General features: G+C 38.4%; 1 protein-coding gene and 1 pseudogene across 1 annotated transcript in view; both read right to left on the bottom strand.

Annotated features, from left to right (window-relative positions):
• PPM1E (protein phosphatase, Mg2+/Mn2+ dependent, 1E) overlaps positions 1-24,843 on the bottom strand; it is a 210,841-nt gene that overhangs the window by 12,132 nt on the left and 173,866 nt on the right. The window contains exons 2-3 of the mRNA XM_006899430.1: positions 8,070-8,188; positions 2,168-2,367 (exon numbers count right to left, since the gene is read on the bottom strand). Coding sequence (XP_006899492.1) covers positions 2,168-2,367; positions 8,070-8,188 — 319 coding nt within the window. The remainder of the gene's footprint in view (positions 1-2,167; positions 2,368-8,069; positions 8,189-24,843) is intronic.
• LOC102851917 lies at positions 15,924-16,537 on the bottom strand (annotated as a pseudogene).

Genomic DNA, 24,843 nt, shown 5'->3' with positions numbered 1-24,843 from the left:
CAAAATCAACTAAACGGCACCTAATTACAGCAATATCTAATGCAGGCATGGTAACGATTTCATTTTGCAGTTTAATCAATATCATCTATAAAAGCCATTGAAGATTAACTGACAGTTGTCTAAAATCCTGCTATTTGGAAACTGTACCAAAGCAGTACTCATTTTAAAACAATTGGGCAAAATAAGGGTGAACATTTAAAAACCAAGCATATCCAAGTTTTTCTTAGATGCTTTCAAATTAACTACAACTTGCAGGGACCCTGTGAACAGACTGAGACCTTGCCCTACCGGGCACCATGCTCCCATCGCCATCATGCTCAAGCCCACTGGTATAGTCACTGAGCAGGCGATCCTGCTGAGGGCTCCTCTTCTCTTTCTCGGGTCCTCTACTTTCCCGCAATACAACACCCCCAAAACACAGAAGATGACATTTCACCATCCTTGCCGCTAAAGAGCACCCTGGTGGTACTTCCTCCAACATAATAGTTTTTAACTGGTAAGAGCTGAGGTCGGCTCATCACAAGCAGGGAGGGGTAAAGGAGCTTTCTAGGGGTAAAAGAAACGAACTGTAACTGTAATAGAACTCAGGGGGAGTCTGAGATAATACACCACCAAACAAAGCACAGAGAAGCCAGGTGGTCTCTCAATAGTGTCTTTAAAAAAATTACCCTTTTTTTTAACTGATTATTTAAAGATAAAATAGAGACATGTGAATGGAAAGAGTATCAGTGGTAATCTCATAACTATAGACTTTTTATTTATACATTTTAATTAAATGATAATTAACTCTATATGAAATCTTATATTCTGCTTTTGTCATCTACTATTATTTGCATTTTCTCATGTTACTAAATTATTCAGGCATTTTCAACATGTAGGTATTGTACACCTTCTGATCATATCAGTTAGCAATTCCCTTAATTATTAAAAGCTTTTCCAAATCTTTTTATTATAATTGCTGTGTCAAACAAAACATATGTAAACTGTTTGGCCTTTCTAATTGATTATCATAAGGAATTAAAAGTGAAATTACCAGATCAAAGGACATAAAATTTTATGAAAGTTCTAAATACATATTACCAAACTGCAGTCAAAGGCTGTTTTATTTTAGCAAGGTGCTCTCAGTTAAGACTTTCTGGCTGATTTTGAAATGAGATAAATTAACACTAACCAAGTCAGTAACAGCAGTAATGAGTATAATCTTCCTAAGACTTGTTTATCACACAACAGCCTCTTGGGTTACATTTGCATGGGGATGGTAACCTTTGGAAACAAAGATATCAGTTGATCTATTTTTATAACATAAGCACTAATTACCAACCCACCATCATCACTGCTGTTTAGACCCTGACAACTACAACTTAAGGTTAGCTGCTAAATGAAGGAAATGTTGTACTCTATAAAAGCTACTCCATGGTAATTTTTATGTTATGGACTTAAGTGAAGAATATAGGTAAGTGACAGGGAAAGGAAACACACCTACCTTTGTTTGCATTTGCATAATACACTTAATAGAAAAAGTAGAGAATGGTAACAAGAAAATGGTTATTAAACTGACAAGACTCATATGGATCTAATTTGTCAGTCAGACAGATTCATGAAATGTAATTGCAGCTGCTTTCCCATCTCAGAGACCAAGAATATATATAAAAAAAGAAAGGAACCACATGAAATCAGAAAACTGTTTCAGCCTCAAACTCATTCTCTTATGTTTGTATTTGGTGTTGCTTTAGCAACATAGTAATGTGGAACACCACTTGGTTATATTATAGAAATAGTTTCTTTTAAAAGTCGCTTTATTTAGGGACATAGTAGTTTGATTTTTTGCTTACTTTCTAGAACAGCTCAGGCAGATTACACAAGAATTTGCCAACTTTCCCTGCTTTCGCTGGGGGAGAGACTAAGTCCTAGAGACAAGGACCAGAGAGAAAGGTTTGGGTTTTGTTTCCCTCCTCCCAATTTTAAACCATGTGAATGAATTACCTATTCAAAATAATACCTAAATACTCCTTTGTTGTTGGATATTAGCAAATTTGTGCCATTTAGCCCTCAGCCCTCCTCTGACCAGAGATACCAGGAGGAATGAATACATTAGAAGTTGTCCTTTTCTAATAGGACCATGGCAGTTTTTGTTGTTTTTCAGACTAACTCTGGAAGTGCCCTTTACCTCTAGGTTGAAGAGCATATTAAAGTCAGGAATGCAGACATGTTTGTCCTCCATTTTCCTGCGCATGTTTTTGATGGCATGAATTGATGTCTCATAATAGAGCTGGGGCCTCCTGCGGAGAGGGAAGTCTTTCACCCAGCTGCAGCAAATCTCGTGGAGTTTACTGAAGACAGAGCGGGCCAATTTCACTGTCTCAACCTCTGAAAGAAACACAGAAACCCCCAATGAAGAGCCTTGTAAATCGGCTTTTCACTTGCCTGCTCAGTAAAGACAGAAGTAGGTCACTTTAGTCAAGCTCCTCTTTAATAGAAGAAATTCATCCGTCTCAAGAGAAATGAAATGCTGCTTCTGAAGAGAGAAAATGACAGCTAATCTAGTAGAAAAAGCATCAGTCGGTACTTGCTCTAACATAACCTCGTGTCATGAGGGGGGAACCTCTGGCCAGAGCTGGATCTATTCGTAGGCCCGACTGTTTTCAAACCCGGATGACCGCTCTGGTCACTGTTGTCCAGTTCTGAGCACGGCTCCCTCGTGTGCATGACTGTCGACTGGACAGCCAAGCCTCCTGTGGTGAGGAGGACGTAACCATCAACAGTGATTGGCTGGAACACAGAGCTCCTATGAAAAACATCATTTACAAACTACAGGAATGAGAATTTCTCTTGATGGCCAGTTTTGTCTCTTCCTTTCTTCCTCATTTGCCTTTACCTCCAGCCTGAACTTAAATTTATCTATTTATACACTTATTAAAGATTAAAGTTTGTGGATAGTGTTAATTTAAGCGTTTATATTTTGTTGTCTAAGGACTTAATGTATCCTGAAAGTTAACTTTAACTTTATGTGTGTCCCTGGGTAGAAAAAAGGAAACAAGCAGTCAGAAGAAATAGGATTCTTCACCCTTGACTACTGAGACCATTGTCTGACATCTTAATCATAGTAGTAAGTAGTAGGTGACTCTTGAAATGTCTTTTACATTATTAAGCCCTCCATATAAGTTGTAGGAGACACGAGGTTTTCTCAGGCATTTGAGACATTCCTCCACACTCAATGTGAGAATTCAGAACTCTGTTTTTATCTTTAAAAAAAAAACCACCAAAAAACCCTAAACTAAATGAGATGTAACCTGACAGCCTGAGGAAAACGCCTGCCAGATGGGCAGTGGCTGCATGTACTTCCTCCAGTCTAGAACACAAATCCTAAATGAGAGAAACGAAATGTTCTAGAACAGCCCCGGAACTTGGATTCCCATTGCCTGTTTGTTTCCGGCCATGCCTTTGCTTTGTTTTATGATCATTCTTTCTCATTAATCAAAATCTTTGGTAGAAATCTCTATATTCAGAATGCTGACCTCAAGGCTTTTGTTGCTTCTTCCTCCGTTCCCCACCCCTGTCAAACCAAGAACGGGGGTAAAGCGTGTTTTGTGGCTTTGCCTCCCTTAACATTTTTGTTTAACTGAGAATTGTTAATATACTCGAAAGAGAAAAGACATTCAGAGAGCAAATATAGGCCAAGTAGGTGGGTAAAAGAGGGAAGCTAGGGCCAACAGAAAAGCCAACATTTTTACTGTTTTGAGCAACTCTACTTTTTTTTTAAGCACCAGTCGCCAGAGTCTCCCTCTTCCTGCCAACCGTTCCTTGTAACACTAACTCACATGGGTCCCCGCAGCAGCTTGCTGCCCTCTGCCCCTAAATGAGATGATGAGCTGTTTGACTTAATCACAGCAAGACAATCCAGCAAATTCAGAACTTTGAGTGGAAGAAAGAGTAGGGTGAAACAAGTGTAATAACTTTCAGGACAGTTCCTGGATTTCCAGATAATAATATAAACTTTTGTATCATTGTTGTATATAATTTTTGTTATACAGACCTCCACTGTCCAGCCAGGTAGCCACGAGCCACATGTGGTTATTTAGATTTAAACTAAATGACATCTGAAATTTAGTTCCTTGTTTCCATTAACAATATTTCAGGTGCTCAATAACCACACATAACGACTAACTACTGCACTGGCCAATGCAGCCAGAGAGCATTTTCATCATCTCCGAATTAGTGGCAGTACTGATGGAACCCAGTTAAGTTGGCTAAGGGAAGCAGTATCATAAAGATCTAGTGAAACTAGATCTTTATGCCACATTTCACTTTTTCAAGTCTCTTAAAATTTTCACTGTATTTTATGACAAATCACACTTTCTGAGTATTTTCTAGGGACTCCACAATATTTCATAAATAATTAAAGCCAGTTTCACTTTTAGACTGTGGAATTAAAAATCCAAGACTTTGCTTCTATTTCACCATGTTTCTTTTCCCACATGAACTTCATTTGGTCAAATGTTGGAGGAAACTTGTAGGCACTGTGAATGGGATGACACTGCATTTGTAGACCAATTTAGGAAAAATTGGCATCCTTTCCATATTTAGTCTTATCTTGGAACAAGTTACACTCTCATTAATTTAAATCCACTTTTTATATTGCTCGATGCAATTTCAATATTAGTCCTTCATATTTCTTAATCCATACATTCCTATTTATTTTCTCTGTTTGGTTCTTTTGCATTAGAACCTTGCTTTAATGTGCTAATTTGCCACCTAGCAATCATTATTCCTTCTTTCATGTGCATGTAGGGGTAGAAAATGTATTTTGGGTCTAGCCAATTGGAAGATAGATGGGCAGTCTCCTCCTGTACGATTTAGAGCCTCTGGAACCCTGAGGGTCAGCTATGATTCTGCAGTGCGTTTGAGAGTTAATTAAAGTAGTCACATTTTGAGGCTGTAGTGATTGGTTCAGAAATGGTAAATGATCCAAGTTGACACAGTTGGAGTGAGGCCTGGGACTTCCATAGGAACAACTGAGAAAAGCTACCCATTTGGATTTTTGTTTGTTTGCTTTTTTTCTTGCTGAACTTGAGCCTGAGCAGATGAGGACCTGGTATCCCAATAAGATAAGGCATCTTAGTCCCATGAAGCCTGAAAATAAAATAGAGCTGAGAGTTGGTTAAATGCCAAGCCCTAATGGTATCATTTTATTCCTTGGACCTAGCTATGCTTAAAGTCACCCTAAACCTGGAGGTTAGCCAATAATTTTGTTTTTTTGCAGACACCAATTGATCTTATATTTTCAGTAAAAAAATTCTTGAGTGATATAATGAGAATTCTTTATCATTATTAAGTTTAAATGCCAGATTTTATCCTCCTATGTCCAAGATGTGCTCATCTACTCCTATTTTAAGAATTTTTAAAACTAAGAACAGATAATGACATCAAACTTTTTTTTACTTATTTAGAAATAATTATGTCTTTTGCTATTAATTTATGTTATGGCAAGAGAGTTCCAGATATTTTTGTTTTATTCCCTGCTGAAACTATGGTAAGATCTTCAGTGCAACACTGACTAACTGTTGTAATCTCTATACAGGGAGCTCTGGTGGCTAAGGACTTGTGCTACCAATTAGAAGGCTCATGGTTTCAACCTACCAGTTGCTCTGTGGGAGAAAGATGGACAATCTCCTCCTGTGCAACTTAATGCTTCTGAAAACCTGTTGGAGGGCTGGCCATGGGGTCGTTCTGACTTACAGTACAACAACAGTAAAACAACTCTATATAAACATTTCACTTAAGAAATTTATCTTACTTTCTCTTTTTCATCTAAGGCAGTATAAAAATAATTGAAATTATCTGCTTTTGACAGTTTGAAAATACTCACCCATAGAATCACTGGCACTTAACCCTGATGAGCTAGACAAGTCCTTGACCTTTTTTGTTTTGTTTTTCCTTATATAAACTTAATTTAATTTATATATCTCTAGAGACTGTGTAGAGATTTATATATGTATTCCCACAAAGTTTTCATTAATTATTTTTAATATCGCCTGTATTAATATCATTCCCCCTTCTTGTTTCTGATTGTTACACTGGGATATTTAAATTGGTTTCAGATAGTCTGGACAGAAGTTGTAACTGCTAATCTGAATTTGAACCAAGTCATATGATTTATCAAGGTTACTGTTAGGGGTGAGGTAAACATGAGAAGAATTTTAAGTGAAGGATTTTTAAATAAAGTGTCAGTTTTTGACAACAATAAAATAAAGGGACAAAGATGGGGACTTAAAGGCAGCTGGCCTTATTCATATGCTCAGTTCCCCAAGCTGATGTAGGATAAACAGGACAGGCCCTGCAGAGTCTCCTCAGTGCAGCTCACACTGAAGAGATTGCTCTTAAATTGATTAAGGGTTTGCAAATGGTTCTGAATTACAGTGGATCAGTCTGACTCACCGTCTGATTCAGAAATGTCCAGTGGTAATCTCTTGGAAAAACACAGAATCAGAATGACCAATGATATCCATCAACCAAAGCAGGCATGTAAGAAACACCTTAGTGTTGCTACATTAAATAGTCTCCATCTACAGGGGATGCTATAGGCCATCAGGACATAAATAATAGCTATTTGAAATGGAAAAATAAAATAAAAAGGGGGTGCGAAAAAGAAAATTGTCCAAAGTAGCAATCCACCCCCTCACAGCTGTAAATTACTCATCAGCCGTTAATGTCATTGTACTGAGCGGGAGCTGAGTCAGCCATCATCCTGGCTGCAGTGAAGCAGAATTTAATCTCCCTCTTTTCATTACAGGGCTTTTACTTTATGCAACAGTACTAGAGGAAACACCAGGGCATTGTAGCAGGAATTCCATCCAATTTGACACTGGAACAACTCAGTTCATGGTGAATCAGTTGTTATCAATAAAAGCAAGCAGAGGAATTCATTCCTTGTTAATTTTCTGTCAAAAATCTAAAGGAAGAGCAAGAATGTTTACTTTTATATTTTTCTCACATTTTCTGGAATCTAGCTGCTCTTATGGATTATATTTAAAAGTAAATGCTTAAAAGAAAAGAAATAGTGTAGAATGTTAAAACTACTTAACATTTTGAATTATAACTCATATTTTAAAAATACTGTAGTATTTCTTTAGAGTCTGTCCAGCATGCATAAACCTAATACACTAATAAATGTGTTCACTACTAATCAAAGGTTCATAATATGCCTAGGCGAAAAAAGATACAATGAGCCATGCAATTTAATCTCATTTATTTAGAAAAAATTTTCAACTTGCAGTGCCATCAAGTCAGAACTGATAGCTGACCGTCCAGTGGATTTTTTTAGAGGCTGTAAAATATATATAGAAGGAACACTATGAGAAAACTTAATAAGTTTTGTTACAAATGATTTCTTGGAGTTTCTTATGTCATATTTTACTATGATTCTTGAAGGTAAGCTAAAACATTAAATGGGTTTTCTTAAAACTCTGCTTCTCCTCATTAGTCATCTTTTCTGTTGTATTCATATACATGTCAAACGATATATCCAGATAATATTTATGACAACTTCTGTTACTCGTTACCTTTCATCCACCACTGTATTTTTTTAAGCTACGTCTGTATTTCTCCACTTCTCTCTTTTCACCAAGATATGTGTATGTGTATATTAATTTATTTACATATTGTTGTTGCTGTGTACCATAGAGTTGGAATCAATCCATAGCTGACCCTCTGGTGAATTTTCAGAGGCAGTTAATCACATGAGAAGAGATTGCTCATCCTTCTCCCGTGGAGTAATTGGTGGATTCAAACCGCATACCTTTGGGATTGCAGTGCAGGTTCTTGCCACTAGGCCACCAGAGTTCCCTATTTATATATTACATACATACATATATGTATATGTGTGTGTGTATATATGCATACACACATGCACACACATACACACACATAAACAAACATTATTTCTCCTGCTACTACTATATCATTAACATGAGTAAATCCCCAATTTGGTATAATATTTTACAGACATTTTGTGTGGCTCACTAAACAAAAATTTTCCTATTTTTAAACAAATAGCTTAGAGAGGCACTCACCCACAGTCCCTTCTGTGCCATCCATTTCCTTTGGTATATAATGTGCAGAGAGATCACTCTGAAGGACTTCATCTGATGTGGCTCTGGCTAAAGCAGCAGCCAAAAAGGAAGGGCAGTTACTGAAAGAAAAATAAAAGACTACTTTAAAGAAGAATCAGGAAGCAATACATTTAAGATTATTAACATTCACTGATTGTTAATATATTGTCTCAAGACAAAATAATGCCTTTAAACAATAGTCAACAAAGATTTATTTAGTTAGGTATTCTTCTAAACAACTGGAATATGTATATGGAATATATTTGTGTGTGTGCGTGTGTATAACTCCGGCATGGTCCCTGATTAAGTGTGGGGTTTTTATCTACTTAAGAAGACAAATTATTAAAAAGTAAATAAGAGAGTAAGCTTTGTAAAGGGAATAAATAATGAGGGAGGTGCCTATTTAAGATAGACTTGTGAGGAATTCCATATCGTACAGGATGAGAGTCATATGGAGGTTGGGAAGCTGGGCAAGCATATTTCAGGCAGAGGGAAAAACAGTATGTACGGACTCTCTTTGAGAGCTTGCTGTGTACAAAGAACTGGAAGAAGCCCAAGAGAGATGAAGTATATTGGATGGGGAAGTGACAGGAGATAAGGTCAGAGGGATGAGAAAAGAAGTTTGGTCATGTGGTCCTTTAAGACCATAGTAAAGCATTTTGCTAGGAGAGGCTATTCTTTCAAGAGGGACAGCATGCTTGGAAAAGTGGAGGACTGGCATAAGAGGAAGACCCTCAACTAAATGGATTAAGAGAGTAACTGAAGCAATAGGCTCAAGTATATCACAAATGATGAGGATGGCACAGGATTGGACAGGGTTCAGCTCTGTTGTTCACTGGGTTGTGATGAGTCATACTTGACTTGATGGCACTTAATAAAAAACAAGATTTTAAGACTTCAAATATTACTTTGATGGCTGTATCAAAAGGAACAATGTTACAACAGGGTGACCAGTAATACTGCAATCCTGATAAGATTTCTTTTTAAAATGTGTATATTTTAGAGAAAGAAATTCTAGAACTTGCTGATAATTAGCTACAGAGATGAGGTAGATAAAATAATCATGGCTAAGTCCTTAGGGTTTTGGTTTGAGGTGAAAGGTGGCATTACTTACAGAGATGGAGAAATCCGAAGATTAATCCATTTGTGGAAGTAATAGGTAAGGTGTGTGTATGGGGAGTTTTCATTTTAACATGTAAAATCTAAAATATCCTACTGGAATTGTCAAGTGGTTAACTGGATATTCTAATGTGAAGCTCAGGACAGGAAACTCTGGTGTTAAGAATGTAGGTTGTTGTTACTGTGTAGCATCAAGTCAGAATATACCTATAGCTCCCCCTCTACGGGATTATCAGAGACAGTAAATCTCTTGGGAAGAGACTGCCCATCTTTCTCCCATGGAGCAGTTGGTGGATTCAAACTGCACACCTTTGGGCTGACAGGACTGTTCTTTACAACTAAGCCACCAAACATCCCTTAAGAATGTCTGATGCTGTGGAGTCAGAACCAACCCATATCTGACCCTCCAGTGGGTTTTTAGAGGCAGTAAATCATGCAGGAGGAGACTGCCCTCCTTCTCCCACAGAGCAGCTAGAAGATTCAAACTGCATGTTTTTGGGTTAACAGCACAGTTCCTTGCCACTAGGCCACCAGAGAATGTATGGATGGTATTTAAAGAGATAAGAATAGAAAAGACCAGCTAGGAACAAAATATATGGATTGAAGCTCAATGTTAAGAAGACAAAGATTCTCACCACTGGACCAACTGGCAGCATCAGGATAGATGGTGAAGAGATTGAGATTGTTAACAACTTTAGACTGCTTGGCTCCACGGTCAACACTCTTGGCACCAGTAACCAGGAAATCAAAAAATGTATTGCGATGGGAAAGTCTGCTGTTAAGGACCTCTCCAGGGTACTGAAGAGCAGTGGTGTTAAGGTGCATCTGATACAGGCTATGGTCTTTGCAATCACTTGTTATGCATCAGAGAGTTGGACAATGACTAAGGAGTATAGAAGGAGAATTGATGCCTTTGAGCTGTGGTGCTTGAGAAGAATATTGAATGTACCCTGGACTGCCAAGAAAACAAACAGATTCATCCTGGAGAGGGTTAGACCAGGCTGCTCCTTGGAGGCAAGGATTCTGAGACTTCATCTGACATACTTTGGACATGTTGTAAGGAGGGAGAGGTCCTTGGAGAGGAACATCATGCTTGGCAGGGTGGAGGGACGGCGCAGAAGGGGAAGACCCTCTATGAGGTGGATTGATTCAGTGACTGGGGTAATCGGGATGGGTGTGTCAGAGGCAGTGAGATTGGCACATGATAGAGCAGGGTTTAGCGCTGTTGTACATAGGGTCACTATGAGTCACAAGTGACTCAATGGCACATAACAACAACCACCATGAACTAGTGCCTTCTAATTAAGACCCTTGATACCTGCAGCCAGGAAATAAGAGGTCACATTGCACTGGAAAAATCTGCAGTTAGGGACCTCTCCAAATTATTGAAGAGTAATTATGTCAGTTTGAGGACTAAGGTGCACCTGATTCAGACCATAGTCTTTCCAGTTGTTTGCAATACATCTGAGAGCTGGACACTGCATAAGGATGACAGAAAAAGAATTGACACCTTTGAGCTGTGGTGTTGGAGAAGAGCACTAAATATCCCATGGATGGCCGAAAGAACAGGTATGTCTTGAAGAGGTGCAGCGAGAGTGCTCTTTGGAGACAAGAATGATGAGGTTTCACCTCACCTACTTTAGGCATGTTGCTAGGCGGGGATATTCCTTGGAGAAGGACACGATGCTGGTAAGGATGGAGGGTTGGTGAAGGAGAGAAAGTCTTTCAAGGTGGACTGACACGGTGACTGCTGCAATGAGCTCGTGTGTCAAAGTGTGAAGATAGTGCAGACCGAACAGAGTTCAAATCCTAGGTTCACAGGGTCGCTATATGCTGGCACGTAACAACAGTGCCTAATATGTGCCTCTAATTCTCCCTCTTTTAGAATGGGAAGGTTTTCAGGTGCCTTGCTATTGTATGTTGGTTGGTGGGGAAGTGGGCAGATAATTTATTTCTTTAGTTCACAGGCAGTCAGATCTTGGGAGATGATATTCAGTGGGTTGTCCTCACAAAAACTGCCCCTAAGCAATTTCAACTAAACATGGACTTAATAAACCCAAGCCTGACTGAGCCGGATGATGCCAGCATGGGATGAGACTTCAAGAGGCAAGAGAGTAAATACATTTTGCATGTGGGAAGGATGTGAGTTATGTGCCCAGAGCAGACTCTCCAGGCTTTTCCTTTTTCTCCCTTCTAGAAAAAGTCACAACAGTATTTATCTTTTTTACCCTTTTTTTTAACCAATTAGGGGGTACAGGGTGTGATTTGGATAAAAATTTACAGATCATAAGTTTCCTATTCAACAATTTAAATACATTTGTAACATTAGTTGAAATCCCCTCACTGTAATAAACTCTTCCCATTTCTGCCCTGGGCTCCCCATTTCCATTCATCCTTCTTTCTGGCCTTGAGAAACTTTAATTAGAGCAAGGGCTACCTTTTTTGTCATTTATAGTTGATCTGAGAATGTTTCTCACAGATGCCACTATTTATTTTATATGTCTTTTGAGGGGAGGTATTGGCAAATAAGCAACATTTTTACTTTTTTATAACTAACCCTACGTTGATTTACTGTAAACTTAATTAGGAAAGGAGTGCTTGGAACATTGCAGAACAGGATCCAGTTATCACAGAACTTTCAATCAGACATCTGATGTCTGGACTGGCAGGAAGAGATAAAACCTTAGTGTTTCCAAGCTGGTCAAGTGGTAACCAGCACTGGAAAGATATTTAAGAAAAATATTCACAATGAGATATCTGCAAGCCTACTGATTACTGTCTCTCAGCCTTTGTTTCTCTTTCCTATATATCAGACACTTGAGAGGACTGAGAAACCCCTGTAGGTTCCCCTTTGCTGACTAAGCTTCCTTTTAAAAGGGTCTCCCTCTCCTTTTTTGGAATCCAAGAGCTCCAAGACCTTGAACTCAAGGTCTTGGACCTTGAACTCAAGTTCTGGGGTAAAAATGTCTATTGTTTGGCTGTCAGGGATGGGTTCCTAGCTAGGTCTGAAGAGTGTCTGAGGGCCTGTGTTGGCAGTTTCACCAATGTTTATCAGACCAAATGGTGGTGGTGGTGATGGTGGTGGTTGCCTTTGAATTAGAACCTACCCACAGCTACCCAGGGATTTTTCAGAGGCAGTAAATCACACAGGAGGAGACTTCCCATCTTACCACTAATCAGAGCTCCCTAAATGAGTCTAGTTTTTTCCTAATTTTTAATTTTGGTGTATATTTTCCTCCCACTCTGTCCAGGAACTTTCTATTTTGATTATAATCAGAGCTGTCAGGAGTGGTAGCCAGGCACCTACTGAGTCTTCTTGTTTCAGACTAGTGTAGGCTGAGATTTCTAGGGCCCATTCATCCCCTGACGGTTTCCTTGAGTCTAATTTTTCTCTTTGCTTCACACAAGGAGAGATCATGCCCTAGCGGATTGTCTATTTTTCCTCCTATGGTCTTTATCATTTTTCTTTTATATTTACGTCTTTAATACACTTTAAGAATTTTTTTTGGTATGATGTGAGGTAATGGATCTTGTGTTACTTTTTTATAGACAGACATCCAGTTTTGCTGGCATCATTTGTTAAAGATACTATCTGTTCCCTATTAATTGTACTTTGGCCCTTTACTGAAGATGAGTTGTCCAAGCATGGATGGATAGATGCCTGGGTTCTCAATTTTGTTCCCTTGGTCTGTTTGTTTGCTGTACCAGTTCCAAGCTGTTTTGAGTACATTAGTGTGAGGCCTCCTATGACTGTTGTTTTTCAATAATGCTTTGCTTATCTGGAGCTTCTTTCCTTTCTATATTTCCCCCCCCATCTTTTGAAAGGATGTTATTGGATGTGGATCAGTATGATATAATGTGGTTGTGGCAGTATTGACTGTATTTTCACAGCAGTATTTCTGGGTCTCACATGATCAATGAGAACCTTGCCCCTCTCCATTAAGAAAGCCTCCCTCTAGAACACTTGCTTTTGGGACAAAGCCACAATGCTATAAGAAAGCTCAAATTAGATCACATAAATAAGCCTCATGGACAGACTTGTGGATAAGAACTGAGGCTCAAACTCAATAGCCATGATCAATTGCCTGGCATGTGACTGAATAGACCTTCAGGTGATTCTAGTCTCGAGCTTGAATCTTGCAGCTCAAGGTCTAGGTATTATTAAGTAGATGTTGTTGTTGTGTGCCATCGAGTCACCTGTGACTCATAGCGACCCTATGTACAACAGCCCTAAACCCTGCTGTCTCTGACACACCTATCTCCATTACACAAGTGGCTGAATCAAGTAAACTAATTGAGGGTCTTCCTTTCCTGCGCTGTCCCTCCAGCCTCCCAAACATGCTGTCCATCTCCAAGGACTGATACCGCTTTGCAACATGTCCAAAGTATGTCAGACGAAGCTTCGGAATCCTTGTCCCCAAGGAGCAACCTGGCTTCATTCACCCTCTCCAGGACGAACTTGTTAGTTCTCCTACCAGTTTATGGTATATTCAATACCCTTCTCAAGCACCACAACTCAATGGCATCAATTCTTCTTCTGTCATCCTTAGTCGCCATCCAGCTTTCTGATGCATAGCAAGTAACTGTGAAATCATGGCCTGGATCAGGTGCACCTTAGTCTCTAGTCTGTCATCGTTGCTCTTCAGTACTCTGGTGAGGTCCTTGACAGCAGATTTTCCCAAAGCAATTGGTCTTTTGAGTATTTGGACATATATCCTAGAAGGATAGATTGTAGTTCAAAAGTAGGATGTATATATAAGATCTTGACAAGACCAAGGATGAGAGTGATTCAAAGATAGATGCAATATTAATACTGAAATTCTAAGTCTCCAACAAAAAGTAATAGAAAAAGCTCTTTATCATTTATTGGTAGTTTTCAAATTGCAGGTTGTGATATATTAGTAACTAATAAAGTAAATTTATGAATTATGACCAGCATTTTTTTAAAAAGAAATAGTATAGGTTGTATGATAGCAGGTAAGGGTTAAGTATTATTTTATATTTGTGTGTAGAAATGTATAAGGTAAATATGTGATGAATTGTAATTATGGTTAAAAAGTACTTTGAAAGCCAATGTCATTTAACAATTTTGAAATAAATTGAAAGGACATTTGAAGTCCAAATACTTTAAAAGCAGCATTAGCACTGCTCTTTTCATTTTATCTAGGTTAACTGATTTTTTTCCCATGAACCAAAAATTTTCTTCACAGACTTAACCCCATGAACATTTTCAACATGATTTACTTAGTTTAATGAGACATTCCAACTATTTTGCCTAAGTGGAGTTTTTAATATAGTTATATATTGGGTATTTTTGGTTTTTAAACTTGCATCAAAAATTTATCTGAAACTCTTTGTTGTCATTTTCTCAACATACTTCCCAAAGAATAAAGATCTCTTTTGTAATTATTAAATTATCTAGAACTAGGTTCAGCAAAGGTGAACACTTTACCAGATAAGGCAAGAACCCTGGTCTCATTAACGTGTCATCTGTAATACACTTCAGTCACAGCTAATGCAGGTTTTTACTTTTTGTCAGACAGAATGAAAATATTTTCAGTGAAGAAGGGAGGAGGATTAGCTGACTAACAGCTAGATGTAAAACATCAAGCCAAGGGCTGCACCCACATCAGCTATTCCTACATGTCAGAAAGCTCTAATACTGAGCATGAATAACTTCTTAGGGTTTTGACTCTGAATTGAAGGTGATTATTTCTGAAAAATCAGAATTGCAAATATATTTTAAAATATAGTCACATCAGAGAATATTTGATACAACTCAAATGAAAGCTTAACATTAAAGCATGTCATTTCTAAGAGAATTACCAGGAGTGACTAACATGATAATAACACAGACGGCTTTCTTTCACTGTGTCTCCTTACAATGCGTGAAAGATTCTGATACAGAAGGTTTCTAAAGTTCGACAGATGCATAAGTATAGCGAATGTCAGAGGAGGGCCAGTGTGCGTGGGAGCGTGACCTCGGTCACAATGGTGGTGTGTTGAGAACACCGTGGAAGGGCAGCATGATTTGGAATTTTAAGTTTTGTGATGGGACTAACTTCTAGAGAGTGGCTCTTTTAAAGTTAAGATAATTTTGTTTGGACTCTCAATATAGACCAAGATTAATTCTAAGCTACTTGGATATATTAAAAGCTACTTCTCAAATGCTCACCTCTCCTGCCTTTAAACCATTTACATCATGAATAAAAGGAAATGGGTTTTTATACTCATGTTTTTCCTTTATTTTAGGCATCAAAGACCAGACTATTTTATGAATTTTTAAAAATTCTTTGTATATTATGTCCATTTCATACATAAATAATGAATAATTTAGAAAAATAAAGCTCTAATTTTTAAGTGTAATTATCTTAGTAAAACACTGCACTCTACTGAAGCTGCTAAATGGGCACCTGAATGTGTATTTTAATTTGTAAGTATTTTACTTTTTCAATGCTATATAGTATAAAGCAGAAACCCAGGCTGTAGGCGATATAAATTAAACAAATACAGAGTCTTGCTTTAAGCAAACAATAAGTGTTTTCAAACCCCCACAGAACTAAGATTCATGAATGACCTGATTGTTTTTTCCTGCTGTTTACAGTGGTGTCATCTTTACCCTCAAAAATGTATGTGGGTAAGTCAATCTTGCCTTCCTTTTTTTTTTTTTTGAGGAATTAAGAGTCTTTATTGGGCTCAGACCAGGAGACCATTGCTCTTGAGGACCTCTGTGTACTTGCTGATCCTCCTCTCCAGGATTTTCTCTGCCTGTTTTCGTAGTCTCATGATCTGCTTCTTCTTCCGGTAATGCATCTTGGCCTTCTCTTTCCTCTTCTCCTCCAGGGTGGCCGTCACTGCCTGGTACTTCCAGCCCACCTCGTGAGCTAGGCGGCCCAGGTAGGCAAACTTACGAGTGGGCTTGAGCCGCACGACCTTGAGGGCAGCAGGGACCACCATCCGCTTTCTCTTGTCATATAGGGCGGTGGGATCCCGTCGAACACTTTGAGGCGGTCCAGGGCAGCCTGGCCACGCTTGGTCTTGTGTGGCAGCATGCCTCGCACTGTCCGCCAGAAGATGCGGCTGGGGGCCCGGAAGTGATAGGGCCCACGGGATGGGTTAGTGTTCATGCGCTTACGGAGGAAGGCCAGGTACTTCAGTTTATTCCTGTAGAAGTTGCCAGAGATGTTGATACCCTCACAGCGCACGACCACCACCTTTCGGCCCAGCAGCACCTGCTTGGCCACAATGGCCGCCAGGCGGCCCAGGAGGTGGCCTCGGCCATCCAGCACCAGGACCTGAGACTCCACCATCTTCAGCAGCCGCCTTGGAAAAAAACCAATCTTGCCTTCCAAGTCCATTTTTTCTTTCAAATAACCATAACCTAAACCATGGTTAGTAGAAAATTGTGAATTATTAAATATGTATTATTAAATACTATAATAATACATATTATTAAATACACCTCATTCTGTCTGTTTATACATATTATTTTGGTTTGCTTTCATTGAAATCAGTCTTTTCCCAAATGAGACCTTTAAAAAGCCATACATTAATAAAAACAGTCATATCTGAGGACAGTATTTAAGATGTTGACAGATAGTTAAATTATTATGAGAACCACTCAAATCATTATCAGAATTAGTGGAACAGCATAAAGTAGCATAACCGTGGCACATTCATTTCTCATGCTCTAGACAAACAGTCATTTATTTAGATTTCTTAACAGAACCTTCTCATAGGTCAATCTTTAGCATTTCCTTCACCAAGAGTGTGGGCCAGACTTAATTATCTTAATGGGTCCTTATATCTCTTCAAAGGTAAGAATGATGAGGCTTTGCCTCACATACTTCGGGCATGTTGCTAGGAGAGGCTATTCCTTGGAAAAGGAAGGGATGCTGGGAAGGGTGGAGGGTCGGCGAAGGAGAGGAAGACCCTCAACCCAGGTGGACTGACACAATGACTGCTGCTATGGGCTCTTGTGTGTCGCAGGATAGAATAGGCTTCAGATCTTTTGATCACAGGTTCGCTATGAGTCGTACAGCATTTGTCAGTGCTGAACAACATTATGTGTAGATACTACACTGCCAGAAAGGTGCCACTTCTGGCTTGGCAGTGCAACTCCCTACTGACTATGCCACCAGAGCTCCCTTGGAAGTAGAAAGTTATAGCAAAAATATCAATCCTAGTTCTTAGGCGTATTAGAAAAATATATTTCAATTTTATAGGTTTGCATTTCCTTGACTAGACAATTAAAAAACTGGAATAAAAGAACTCAGAAGACTTTTCCAAATCTAAAAGGCAGTGACTGTATTGCTAATCCCAAGGTGGCACCTCGCTGGGTATTTGAATCCAGTGGTTTGAATCCACCACTGTCTCCACAGAAGGAAGATGGGCAATCTCCTCTCAAGCGGTTTAGAGCCTCCAAAAACTCACTGGAGGGTTGGCTATGAATTGATTCTGACCCTATGGCAATGAGTAAAGACTTTCCAGTCTAAAATTTTAACTCCATAATGCTATTTTAAGTATTTCAAGGTTTTGAATTGCAAAGTTGAGATGAGACAATGTAAAGGTACATATTAACACATTCTGGATCCAAACAAATATTTTCCCATAGTGCAAAAGAATGTAAACAAACTTTGTTGCTTCTATAAGCAATATAGAAATAGTCTGTCAAAACAACTATGAGAAATCATCTCACTCCAGTAAGATTAGCAAAATTCAACAGAGCAGCAAACATCAAATGCTGGCGAGGTTGTGGAGAACTGGAACCCTTATTCACTGTTGGAGGGAGCATGAAATGGTGCAACCACTATGGAAGGTGGTATAGCGCTTACTCAAAAAGTTGCAAATAGAAATAGCATTTGACCCAGCAATTCCACTACTGGGAATATACTCTGAAGAAATCAGAACTGCCACCCAAGCAGGTATACACACACACCCATGTTACTGCTGCTTTGTTCACAATAGGAAAGAGTTGGAAACAAACCAAGTACCCATCAACAAATGAATGGATATAGAAGCTCTGGTACAGTCATACAGTGGAATACTATGCTGCACTGTAAATCAAGGAAAGGAACTCATGAAACATTATACAAAATGGGTGACTCTGGAGGACATTATGCTGAGTGAAATATCTCAGTCATAAAAGACCAAATACTGCATAGTGCCACTGTTGTAAAAAGGGGTTAGGGAGAACTTAAGAGGTGATAAATAATGTATACTGCATTGAAACAGATGAGGGAGAGAACTGTTTAAAAGATATATATGATTAGGTATTATTGTCATGACAGGAGTCCAGAATGAAGGCTGTATCGTGGAGTGGACTTGGGGGGAGGGACTGTATAAAAATGAAAGAATTTTACTTTTCAAAGAGAAGCGCAAACTGGGAGGGAGTGGTGTGGTGGGCAGGGAGAAAAGTGCAACAATGAATGAATGGAAATCCAAAGTTTCTGCAATCTTTCATTAAAATTAATAATAATAATAATAATGAAATAATCTTTGTGAATTAGATGTAGTCTTAAAAGTTTAACATACATTTATTTTTATAAATGTGCACTGTCATTTATAGTACGATAGTTAGGAAAAAATCTTGGGAGGTTCTGTCTTTGGACTCTTAACAAAAAGCCAATGGTTCTAACCCATGGGCCATTTCACAGGGGAAAGATGGGACAGTCTGCTTTCATAAAAGATTTACAGACTCGAGTATCCTAAGGAGTAGTTCTGTAGGTTTGCTGTAAGTCAGAATTAACTGAAAGAGAGTTTGGGTTTTTTTGGGGGGCATTTTCATAAAGAAAAGATAAACTTGTGTCATAAACTTTATATAAAATATTGTTATTAGTTCTAAAGCTTTATATTTCAAGCAAGAGAAAATTCTTTGCTGGGTTTTAAAAAAAATATTTACTCACAAAATCCTATTATTCCACTTCTACTCTTTAGGCTAACATCAATCTGTTCAATCAATTCATGTTTTCAATACAGAAAAGGAAAGAAGTCAGATCAAAATGGAGTATGACAGCTAGCTCTTTTTCAGCATTGTATAGTCATTCTTTTATTACAGCAGAAACCACAATAGATAGGCTGGCTATTCTAGCATAAACCATTTCATTTGCATTCATTTTTAAATACCAGTGGTGGTATCCTGTTATATGGGCAGGATAGTATTATATGTGGTTAGATATTTTTCTAAATTAGTTTGTTAATATCTTCTACATGAATATTAAGATACATTTTAAGGTTGCAAACTGAATTCTTGTTATAATCCAAGCCAGGAAGCATTTTCATCACAATGCCAAACCTACACAAATCACTAAAGACATTATTAGATAAATTAGAGGTTTAAAAAGTACATCCTTCCTGACACTAGCAATGTGGGCGTCTGCACAGCACCCACAGCTGTGCTTCGGCGGTCTTGGCACAGCATTGCAAAGGTAACAAGAATTCTTCAAGGTGGGCAGTTTCCATCCATTAAAACTGAGAGACACTCGTCTGGAGCAGACTCATCTCAGCCCCCCTATCACTGTGTCCTTGCTACAATGACAGCACTTAAATGTTGGACTTCTCATCAACACTCCCCCTTTAATCATATGTATTCTAAATCTGGAATAGCACAGTAAACTAAATAAAGCAAATCCACCACCTGATTTGGTATTCTTTTTCTCAGTGGACTAAGCAGAGTTAAAGTCAGGGCTGGATATTTTCCTTTTTATGCTATTTTCTTTCTTTCTATAGAAACCTCTAGGAATACCACCTGGAGTCAACTGATTGTAATACCCACACATCAGATTCTCTTTAGTTGACTTTCTAAATGTTACCTACCAAATTACTAGTTCCTGCACTTCTGAGATTTGGGTTCTCATAGCAGGAATTTCATCTTCCACTGCTGCTATCAGTGTTACCTTAATCAATTTATCACACTGACCAAGTTAGCTGACCTTCAAGCAAATCTAAACAATATCCTAGGTTTTCTGTGAAGAGCAATCATGTTCAGGTTCCCTTGTCATCTTTCCTGAGGACCAGAAGAAATTAATAGCACAATCTTAATGCAACATCATCAACATGTTGCTAAATCCTACAGTCTAGCTTTAGGATTGCCTAAGATCAATGACTGCTGCTCATCCTCTCTCTTTGATATGCTTTCTTCTCTTGATTTCCAGAATACCAACAAAGTATGAGAATCGAGTTATAGAAGCAGTAGAGCAGACCAAATTCACAAATGATTGTATATGCCTGTTCTAACCTCTCAAGGGTCTAACTAAAGGACTTGGACAAGGCACTTGTAGCTAGCTGCTCATCTTGGAACTACTCAGTAGAAAAGCAGTGAGTATTGCTTGAAAACACTGTAAGGTGAATAATCCGTTTACAGCCACCAGTATGCTCTGCCGGCCTTGTGGTAAGGAGTTGTACTACCAATCCAAAGGCATGAGATCAAAATGTACCAACTGCTCCTTGGGAGAAAGAAGAGCCATCTCTTCCCATGTGATTTACATAGGCCTCTGAAAACCTGCTGGAGAATCAGCTATAAGATGATTCCAATTGTACTATGCACAGCAACAACAACAATATAGCTAGGACATACAATATATTGCCCGAGGTCTGAATGAAAACCTAGGAAAGAGGTTTCTCTAGGGAACCAGGGCATTCAAAAGCACTCTGGTGGCCCAGTAGTAAGGATCTGTGCTACCAATCCAAAGGTATGTGGTTCAAACCTACCAGCTACGTTACAGTAGACAGGCAATTTCTCTAAAACTCACTGAAGGGTCATCTATGAGTCAGTTCCCACTTAATGGCACATAACAACAACAACAACATAACACAACACATTCAGGCAAGATACATGTTCTTAATAGATCTAAAAAACCCTAAGCTTTCACCTGAAGATGACCTGTAGGCTTAATATAAACCTGGGTGCTTGCTGAAGGAATGTCCCAGAACAAACTAATTTTGCATACTGGGATAAGTGGGTGTTGTTGTTTTTTGGGTTTTTTTTTTATTCTTGTTGCTGCAAATAATTAAGCATTTTACTACTAGATAATTAGTTGGTTGTTGTTTCAAATCTATCCAGGGCATCAGAGAAGCCAGGACTCTTGAGCTGCTTCACAAAGGCACAACCTTTTAAACCCTGTGGAGCAGTTCTACTTAGCATGCACGGGGTCACCATGCATCAAAAATCAACTTGACAACAACTAACAACGACAATGTTGTTGTTTAATCTAATTTTTATTTTGTTTTGTTTAGCTCTGATGTTCAAAGAGAGCCCTGTCAAAATACTAGCCGAACAGTGGGCACAAGTTGTTAACCAGTCTGTTTTAGAAATGTCATTAAACCAATGGACTCTATAAGCTTGAATGATCAAAGAGGTTCAAAAGAGAGAGCAAAAGGGGCTGCAGAGGAATCTACTACATATAGTGTCCAGTGTTCAGGTTTCAACAACAACAAAAAAATCACAAGCCATAGGGAGCTCTGGTGGCCTAGTGACAAGAAGCTGCACTGCAATACTAGAGGTAAGCGGTTTGAATCCACCAGATGCTCTGTTAGAGAAATAGGGACAATTTCCTCCTGTACCAGTCAGATGTGATTGGATGGTACACACACACACACACACACACATTTAAAAAGAAAAGAAATCACAAGCCATATAAAGAAAGGATGACCATGCAAAGGGATAAAATAAAGTAGTAAAACCATCCTAGAGGATGCCTAGGTATGACTTTAGCTTACTAGACAAAGATTTTCAAACAACTGTCTTTTAAAAAAATTATTTTATTTTCTTATTTTTTGTGTGTGTGTACCATCAATCAAATCTGGCTGGTAAGGAGGCGATTACTCCTCCTTCTCCAGCAGAGCATCTGGTGGATTCGAACTGCCTAACTCTAGGAGTGCTCAAACACCTGTCTTAAATGTAGTCAAATAGCTAAGAAAAATTAAGAGTGTCTGAACAAATTATAAAAAAGAACCAAACTAAAATTTTGGAATAAAAAGGTATAACTGAAACTAAAAATTCATTACAAAGGTTAAACAGTAGATTCCATCAGGCCAAAGAATAAGCAAATTTAAACATATAAAAATTCATATTATCCAGTCAACAACAATAACCTAGTCATGTGACAAAAGTCCAAGCCAGATTCTAGGTAAGCCATTTTGAACCATAAATCTACTGTACCATGAGGTAGCACAAATAGTTAACACAAGATTCATGGTCCAAGTCTACCCAGAGGTACCTCGAGAAACAGAAAGAAAAAACAAACCCACCTTCAAATTCTCAAGGTCTGTTCCACCTCATAGCAACTCTTTATTGGATTTCAGAGGCTACACATTTTATCAACAGGAGATGACCCATATTTCTTCTAAAGAGTGGATGGCGGATCAGAAGTGCTACCTAAGGGCTAGTGACAAAACTCACTACGAAGACTGCCAGATCAGCTTCCTTGGAAGAAATGCCTGGTGATATACCTCTGAAAAATCAGCCACTGAAGCACCCATTTAGCACATTTTTACACTGACACATGCTAGCTTGCATGAGTCAGGATTAATATGACAGCAACCAGTTTGGGGTTTTTTTACATGGTTGCCCAACAGTGTGAATCTAACAAGATAATGGCACTGAAATTTATACTTTAAAATGGGATAATTTATGTTATATGTACTTTATCCAAACAAAACAACACAACAAAGAAACAAACAAACAAAAAAAAGCCCACTTCTTTTATTTTTCCTGAAAAATAATTTACCTAAATATAACATTGCAGGGTCAAACTTTCTATCCTTGAGAAATTTACAGTTATCCTTTGGCTTTGTGGCACTGAATTTTTCTGAGAATTCTGAAGCCAATCAGAATCTTTCTTCCCTCATATGTTTGTTCTTTTTGTAGGAATGCTTTTCTTCCTTCCTTCCTTCCTTCCTTCCTTCCTTCCTCCCTCCCTCTCTCTTTCTTTCTTTCGTCCATCCAATAACATTTCTAGGATTTGCCTTGGCATTAACTGTTCTATATAAAGTTTTTCCAGTTCACAATGTACCATCTCAATCCATAATTTCAAGTTTGCATTTATTTCTTAAAGAGTTTCCTTGGAAAATATCTTTAAACATTATATTTCATTATTTGGCTTTTATTCTTCAGGGCTAATTATCCACATTTGTCCATGTTCCATATCTAACAGTGAATCTCTCTTCATTTTAAACACTTGGCTGATTGCTACTCATGTTGCCCTTTCCTCCTGAATGCCCCTTGCCATGCTTTTCAGAAGTGTCTCCTCTTTTGTTGTTTTCCATGTGCCTGTCCTTCTTCTTACTGGCAGTTTAATTTTTCTCTTCTACTTATTTCCTGAGCTGTTAGTTATGGCTCATCTTGTGGACTAACTGTTCTTTGAAATATCTGTACTATGAGTTCTAGTTTTAGCAAAGCATTTGCAACACTAAGTTGTTATTATTATTATTATTCAAGGAAATATACTTAATGATCATTTCTTATCAGCATAAGATTTTTTTCATTTTTCGGCAACTTTTTTTTTTTAATTTCCATTCATTCATTGTTGCACTTTTCTCTCCTCTCAACCCTCCTCCCAGTACACTCCCCTCTTGGAAAAGTAAAAGAAAAATTCTTTCATTGTTTTACAAACCCTCCCCCAGGTCCACTCCACTATGCAGCCTTTGCTCTGGACTCCTGTCATGACAAAAATACCTAATCACATATCCCTTTTAAACATTTTTCTCCCTCATCTGGTTTCAATGCAGTATACATTATTTATCCCACCTGTCTCAGTCTCCCCCCAACCCCGATGTCAGTCCTGTTTTACACAGTGGCACCATGCAGTATTTGTCCTTTTGTGACTGAGATCCTTCACTCAGCATAATGTCCTCCAGGGTCACCCATTTTGAATAATATTGCATGAGTTCCTTGTTTTTCAATGCAGCCTAGTATTCCATTGTGCGAATATACCACAGCTTCTCTATCCATTCATTTGTTGATGGGCACTTAGGTTTCCAACTCCTTGCTATTGTGAACAAAGCCATGATAAATATGAGTGTGCATATATCTGCTTGGATGTCAGTTATGGTCTCTTTGGGGTATATTCCCAGTAGTGGAATTGCTGGGTCAAATGGTATTTCTATTTGCAACTTTTTGAGAAAGCGCCATACCTCCTTCCACAGTGGTTGCACCATTTTACACTCCCACCAACAGTGAATAATGGTTCCAGTTTCTCCACAACCTCACCAGCATTTGTTGTTTGCTCTTCTGTTAAATTTTGCTATTCTGACTGGGGTGCGATGATATCTCGTTGTTTTAGGTAACATACTTCAACTGCCATTTGTCTGAAAATATTTTTCTCCTTGAACTTTTTTTGGTATTCTGTTTAGTTTCTTAATGACTCTGTTAGAGATGGCATCTCTCTAAGCTGCCATCGAATTGATTCTGACTCACAGCAACTCATATGGGTCAAGAGTAGAACTGTAAAGTGTAACAATGAATGAATGGAAATCCAAAATATCTGTAAATGTTCATTGACATTAATAAAAAAAAAAAGAATAGAATTGTGCTGATTTAGGGGAAGCATGTCACCCCATCTTTCTACTCAGGAGCCTCTGGTTGTACTCTAGCCTCCAATGTTTCAGTTAGCAGCTG

This window comes from Elephantulus edwardii, unplaced genomic scaffold (assembly GCF_000299155.1).
Source record: "Elephantulus edwardii isolate Elephantulus edwardi_28Jun2011 unplaced genomic scaffold, EleEdw1.0 scaffold00257, whole genome shotgun sequence".
In the NCBI taxonomy this organism is placed as follows: domain Eukaryota; kingdom Metazoa; phylum Chordata; class Mammalia; order Macroscelidea; family Macroscelididae; genus Elephantulus; species Elephantulus edwardii.
The sequence above is the reverse complement of the archived record's forward strand: the minus strand, read 5'-3'. Positions and strand labels throughout refer to the sequence as shown.